Genomic DNA, 7,792 nt, shown 5'->3' with positions numbered 1-7,792 from the left:
TATATATTACTATATTCTATTTTGACCTTTAGAATTAATGAGTCTTTCACCTGAATCTTCCTTATTCTTTTTCTGTCTCCATCTCTTTTTCTTAAAGATATCACTTAATATCTACAGAGATTTACGTCTTAAGATTGCTCTGTCAATCTGGATATTTCCTAATCAAACCTGCTTCTCAGCACACATTACCTATACATACGTTAATATGATAGCCGCACGCATGCACACGCAAACACATACACATATATTTTATACATACACACGCAGATATATATCGATAGATATATAGAACGATGACAAGATAGATAGATAGATAGATAGCGTTGGAACGATTAATAAGAATCGGAATCGCGAATCTAAAACATTAAAACTTTTGGAGAATCCGAATCGGTATCTTAATCTAAAAGAAAAAGCCTGTGTGTATTTTACGATGCCAAAACGATTCTTTTAATTTTTTTTTGCTTGTTTTTTGTTTGTTTGTTTGTTTGTATAAATGATTAAATGATAAATATTTATTACTTTTACACAACCATCCTTACCATTGAACTTTTATGTTTGTGTAAATATATTTGCGATGCTTGCCCCCTCCAATATCTCTGTTTAGTATTTTATAAAGAATCAGTAATTGTAACGGAATCGGGAAAAATCTAAAATCGTCGCACATTTATACACACATACAGGGTCCCGACAATATTTTTCGGGCACTTTGAAAAAATTACTTCAATGTGGTTACTGGTGGCAAATACTTTTGAGATTGTAAGTACGTAGTTGAGGAGTGCAAATTCACTACTAGTGTAATCATTTTTTTTTTAGTTTGGCTTTGATAAAGCTACAAACCTTTGCTGGACGAGAAAACCGTACAAAGGATAAGAAAAGAGATGGGGAATGATTTCGTTCTACAGCAAGACAATTGCAGCATCCATGTGTCGAAACTCATGTAAGAATGGATGGCTAAATTGAATATGACTACTTTGGAAAGGCCTGCAAAAAGCCCAGATCTAAATTTAATGAAACATGTTTTGGAAATGCTCGCGCAAATTGTCTGTGATGGACCTGAAATAACGAAAGAGGCTCAACTATGGGAACGAATACTAGATGCCAAACTACAACTTATAGAAACACGTAGAGATGTTATTGTGCATATGTTTGATCATTATGAAGAGAGATTGATAGAAGTTATTGAGAAGAAAGGTGATATTACAGACTATTAACATTTTTTAACGATGTCATAAAAATAATGTCACTTGTGTTTTGGAAAAAAATGATGAAAATTAAATTTTTCTCCTTACCTAATCGATTTTCCTCCATTTGTATTACAAGTACTGTATTTATATGTTTATGCTATTCTATTGAAGGAATTTCGCCACTCTGTGGTACTCGGAAAGTCGAATACAAAAGTGTCCGAAAAATATTGTCGGGCTCCTGTATATATGCTGACAAACTGTTATGCATATTTTGACAATCACAAACATACATATATATATATATATATATATATATATATATATATATATATATATATATATATAGTCTAAAGAAGCTTTGAGTAAAAAAATGTAAAAATGAATGCAGTTTAAATTCCCAGAAAACTAAAGTTAACCTATTGCAGACTAATCACTTGCATAAGCCGACTTCTGCAAAGTCTACAATTACAAAAAAGAATTCACCTATATACAAAAACGAAAAACAGGTAACTAGAATGTTTAAATCGAAAACGGGGATCATCAGCTGCTTACCATGTAGCTGTTTCGGAGATTTAAAAAAGGACAGCTGTAAAATACATGGCTCTCCAGTGGAGAATAACAATTTCCCAATAACAAAACTTAGATATAATACTGTTACTATTTATAATAATATACAAAAAATGAAATATTGATAAAATATATAAATAATAATAATAATAATAATAATAATAATAATAATAATAATAATAATAATAATAATAATAATAATAATAATTCTGATTTCGTTTATCAACGTCTCCCTTGAAAGGAATAGAATTCATTTCCAGAGGATTTCCCTCAATCATGGCTCCAAACCAGGAGCTTCAAAGATCAAGGGTGTTCCTAAGAATGTTGGTGGTACCTACAATAGCAGAGGTCTGAAGGCCGCCTAAAACATCGGAGATTCGTAGTTTTTTCAATTGTCCTTCCAGACGACTTGATATTACTCCTAGTGTACCAACTACGATCGAGATTATTTGTGTTTTACTCCGGTGTATACGCCTTATCTCCAAGGCCAATGGAGCATAATTGCTCTACTTCTCTCTCACATTCCTGTCCCAGTGTACTGAGAAGTCTACGACTTGCCAGTTTTTGAGACCTTGTCAATAACGACCAAATCCGGACGATTATGTTCCGATTGCTTGGTCGTTGTGATACTTCTGTCCCACCATACCCCTAGATTTCCATCCTCACTTGTTTTCATTTCATCAGGAACCTCCTCAAACCAATTTCCAGCGCCATTTCGCCCCAACTTTCTTACAGACCTCTCAATATATCCGGAGTCCTATGCGATCATGTCTATTGCAGTACTCTCTCTGGGCTAATCCTCTACACCCTGCGGCAAGGTGCGCAATTTACTCTGAGGCTTTACCACAAATCTGGCATTCTGCATAATAATAATAAAAATAATAATAAAATAATAATAATAATAATATTAATAATCATCATCATAATAATAATAATAATAATAATAATAATAATCATAATAATAATAATCTCAAAGGGATCTGGAAAATAAAGAAAGTAAGGAGCGCTAGGAACGATACCAAATAACTTTGGAAAAAAACGAAGATATTGGAATCAGAGAAATGGCCGAGAAAATATAAACTATTTCAATAATGAAAACTTCAGAAATATTAAGGAAACCCCTTGAATGTGGAGACTAACACCACACATAAACTACACACACACACTGGATACAAAAACGGCCACAGATGCAAAAGACAAAGTAACATCACATGAAATCATGAAAACTGAAACTGTATAAATGAAAAAAAAAAAAAAAAAAAACGCGACCACCCTTTTTTATTATATGTGAGTTTCACCATAAACAGGTACTACACCAAATAATGAAAGTCAATGAGGAGAGGAAGATCGAGGAAAGGATGCACTAAAAAGATGTGCGAACAAGACTGGGACTTTGAGGAAGCTTATTGCCGCCCAAATTTTAGTGACGATCAATGGTCTCTGCCAACGAGAAATCAACGGTAAACGGCTGTTGTGATAACGCAAATTATTTTGCAAAGGTTATCGAAAGAGGTGGAGTGTACTAGAAATCTGGGGAGACGTGTTGTCACTCGGACTCCAGGGAACACCAGACGTTGTTCTCAAATAACAACCTTTGATGATAACTTGTGTGAATATTCCTAGTGAGTAAATATTAAGATCAAATCTATTCTGCAATATGTTAATTGGCATTTAAATTTTAAAAGCTTAAAAATGCATAAAAGCTTAAGTACCTTTGGTACCAGACCGGCAAATAGATCAGAGGGAGGAAAGCATGCCATACGAATCTAAATCATATATATATATATATATATATATATATATATATATATATATATATATATATATATAAATATATATATATATATACATATATATATATATAAATATATATATATATATAAATATATATATATATATATATATATATATATATATATATATATATATATTAGGAGATAACTTTAATGCCTACTAGAAAGTATCCTTGAGTGTCTAAAGTTTTTATGTACATGGATTCGTCAGGACAACCTGGCCTAAGGATACTTTTCACTATAAGTAAACCCTAACTAAATATTCAAAATAACATTATGTTCGCGGCTAAATAAGATCTCGGTATACCTAGCCAGCTCTCGGTTTTATGATAAATGTTGCACCTGCTCCAAGTTACATTAACTAAGAACACGAAGCTGAATACCCCACAAGACTTGATCAAGTCTTGTCTTTGAATTTTTAAGAATTATATATATATATATATATATATATATATATATATATATATAGAGAGAGAGAGAGAGAGAGAGAGAGAGAGCGAGATAGGGCGAGAGAGAGAAAGAAAGAAAGAAAAAATAAGGAAAGAGTGAGAGTATCAGTAAAATAAGAAAATGACAATGTAAAATATATACTGATGTATACAGATGTACTCATTTATTCATTAAGGATGAGACATCAATTCGGGGTGTAAGATAAGTAAAACGCTTATATCATCGTATTTCGAAGCCTAATGCTTCTTATCAAAAGCTCCAAAATAATTTGCTGAGCTTTGCATTATCACGATCAGTTTTCTCTTAAAGAATAGATCTTATTCTTATTGCTTTATCCCGCCATACGTGATTTTATATTCGACGTTGCCCGGGATTGAATGATGATTAACGAATGTTTTACACTCTCATGTTTTTATTTTCATCGAAATCGATGAAATATCCAAGAAAACAATACAGTAGCTCTGACAGAATTAGAACCTGGTATTCCGGGGTGATATGCTGCTCCTATAAGAAGTAAACGACGCCACTTTACTTAATATGTGCATGGGTAAGTACGTAAATAAGAATTCGCGTGTATTTTTGAGTGCATATGTACATTATTTGCATATTTGTGCTATATTTATATATGTGTGCCTTGTTTAAAAAAAACTGAAATATAGCACAATTAGAATATATGCTCTTAAAATATTTCTGTAATTTATTTTTCCTATTAGTTTCGCGTGTGAATTCGCACTTCCGTTTCCGCTGAGTCTAATTGTGTTTCCATAGACGAAAGAATTTCGAATAAGTTTGTCTTTAAAAATTCGGTCTATCAATTGGAATATAAATGGACACCTGTCAATGTCAGTCTTCGTTTTTCTCTTAGCCGAATTAGCCGTCCTTCTAAAATATACGTTTTATATTAATTTATTCATTCATTTATTTAATTGGCAAAGAATAAACGCACAACCGATTGCTATTTAGAAACTATACAGAGGGGGAAACCCCGAAGGCTTGGCGTCTGTTCAAGGCGGCCTTGAAGCCGTGTTGTGTGAGCTGGATTACGACCTCAACGGGTAGCTAGTGGCATGGAGATGCCACTCGAACCGAGAACGCTGCTTGGCATCGAAGCCTCTGGAACCATCGAAAGTAGAAATTTTCGCGTGGCCACGGAGTTTACTATCAGAGACAGAGGTGAAAAACAGATCCCGGTCCATGTTGCACCGTCCATGAAAGATGTGGAAGCGAGGATGAGGTCGCCTCGAAACTCCTGCGTTCAAAACAAAAATTGGTTTAGAGCCCTTAAACCTTGCTCATAAGATAAACCTCTGAGGCCAGCCTCCACTCTCGTCGCCAGGCGCTGAACTCGTTCGAGACGCTGGATGTCCTTCACGTAATATGGGGATGTGGCCTGAATACTGTGTTCGAGAATTGGGCGCACCAGTGATGTGTAGAGGGAAAGGAAGATGCAAGGAGGGAGACATCCAATTGAGCGACGCATGAGGAACAGGACATCCCTGGCTTTGTTAGTAGCGATGATGCAGTGTTCAGAGGGTGAATATCTGGAATGCACAATCACTCCAAGATCCTTGGCTTGACTGACGGGCTCCAGCAGCAAGTCACCTGATTGGAAGTCAAGGAGGAATGGAGAAGTTGGGTGATGCCGGCCCACTATCATGTGGCTGCAATTGACGACGTTTAAACTCAGGTCTTAGTTCAATGACTATCCCCAGGATTCATGGAGGCAACACTGGAGATCTTCATAGTCGCCATGGATGGGGCAAGAATTTTTACGTCATCGGCAAACAGGGGGAACAGCTGAAAAATAACTTCGGGCAAGTCATTGACGAAGATGAGAAACAAAACAGGCCATACGACTGGACAATGTTGCACACCACTTGCTTGTTGCACTGCATATATCGGAAAGGCAGCCGCTCACTTGGACCCGGGAGATGCAGTCAACAAGGAAGGCATTGACCCATTGCCATCTCAGGATGGAACCCGAACGCCCGGAACTTGATGAGAAGTAAACGATGATTTACAAAGTCGAAAGCTTTGGCTAAGTCCGCAGTGTCTCCCTTGCCCATGATTCTCTTCAGCAACTCTTCCATGACCAGAAGGTTCATTAGGCAAGACCTCTTCGACATGAAACCTTGTTGCGATTGGGAGATGCTTTTGAAGATGGGCATTTTTCAGAAACACTTCCATGACTTTGCAGACAATAGAAGTGAGCGAAAAAGGTCGCTAGTTAACAGGATCTTCTCTGTTGCCTTTCTTGAAAATGGGACAGATCGTAGCAGCACGCTGGTCATTGGGAACGATGCTAATAGTCAGAGACACGTTAAAAAGGCACGTGAGAGTGAGTAGAGGTGAAAACGGCGATTTCTGTGAGGATTCGGGGTAGGACATTGTCAGCGTCAGGACCTTTGTCGCGTCAAGTCATGTGAAGAGTAGATCAACGTCTGTCAAACTCGATTTGCGGAAAAAATGTTGAAAGTGGTTTGCTTATATCTTTTACATTCGAAATGCTTCTTTTGTTAAGATGAAAGAATACGATCAAAGGGAGGCAACTCTTTTTTTTCACTTTTAGGTGGAGTTATCTCCTTTCCTTTTAACATGGTTATGTGAGGCGTGGGAACGGAACGCCCTTATGAAAGGATTATTTTGAAACCGGGTAAATTAAGATTGAGAAATATTACAGGGTGGAACGATAAATTTGTCACTCTAAAGAAAACATCGTTATATTTAAAAAAAAAAACAACACTTATTTAAAAAATCAAATCAGCTGACATCTATTTAATGTAGCTGCCTTCAACCACAATATCATCGTCTCGATACAGGTCCGGAATTGTAACATGCCTTTTCCACAAACGCCAGTAAATACTCGGAAAATTGTGGCGATTAGCCTGCCTTTGGTGTTGTAGGAGGTCATGTTGGTGATATTCTCGACGTATGACCAATCGAAATAGTCCAACGGGTTAGGATCGAGGAGGTGGCCAGTGAGAGAAGGGTACAAAGTCGCTGCACTCCTTCAGAAGCAAGGCCTGTGTTTCTTTGGACTTGTGGGTCGGCGCGGAGTTCTACTGTGACACCCAGGGTCTGCCAGCGGCCACCTGATTGTACCGAGAAGTCACCACACTACTCAGCATATCCAGGTACACTTTGATGTTAACTTTCAACCCGACTTCGAAGATGTAAGGTGGCATGGTGTGGTTGAGGACCATAACCATAGCCGAAAGTTTCGTTGAGCTCTGTCGTAAAGCTTTGAACCGTCCGGATTAGCATTTTGGGGGTGCTGGCAATGGTCCTGTTTTCATAACTATGAAAGGTAGAGAGCATGAGTTGTATAGCGGCGCATTTCCGATCTCGCTCCTTGACCACGCTGTCACTTTGAGACATAAAGCTCTTTGGGATTTGTACCCAATTGACACACTAGTAGATGATCTGCACCCCCCTCCCAAAAAAGACGGTGTTAATCAAATGGAAATAGAATTATGTCATCTTTTCTGGGATGACAATTTTATCGTACCACCCCGTACTTCTGTACGTGATAGTTGTGGCCCACAAACACATATACTATCGGAGTAAGACTGATAAATGCAATCTGTATCATTCAGAAGGAGTGCTACGACTTTGTACCCTTCTCCCCCTGACAAAATTGTATGTGAGATGCGTATATATGCTGATGACACCACGCTCTATAACAGACACGACAGGAAAACAAATGAACACGTATCTAAAGACATGGCAGAAACACTAAATGATGACCTCCTATGAGTAGTGGAATGGGGACAAAAATGGATGTTCACGTTCAATGCT

General features: G+C 37.2%; 1 protein-coding gene across 1 annotated transcript; it reads right to left on the bottom strand.

The window, feature by feature from the left end:
• Positions 1–5,249: 5,249 nt before the first annotated feature.
• On the bottom strand, positions 5,250–5,651 carry LOC145297932 (uncharacterized). Its single transcript, XM_080144273.1, has one exon. It carries the CDS (start codon positions 5,649–5,651, stop codon positions 5,250–5,252), a length of 402 nt encoding a protein of 133 aa, XP_080000399.1.
• Between the last annotated feature and the right edge of the window lie 2,141 nt (positions 5,652–7,792).

The sequence above is a fragment of the Euprymna scolopes genome, chromosome 18 (assembly GCF_053919585.1).
Source record: "Euprymna scolopes isolate OS-2025 chromosome 18, ASM5391958v1, whole genome shotgun sequence".
Lineage (NCBI taxonomy): Eukaryota > Metazoa > Mollusca > Cephalopoda > Sepiida > Sepiolidae > Euprymna > Euprymna scolopes.
Note: the sequence above shows the minus strand (reverse complement) of the source record. Positions and strands in the feature narration are given on the sequence as shown.

Coding starts and splice junctions, on each gene's coding strand:
- LOC145297932 (XM_080144273.1), bottom strand. CDS start 5,651: ATGATAGTGGGCCGGCATCACCCAACTTCTCCATTCCTCCTTGACTTC.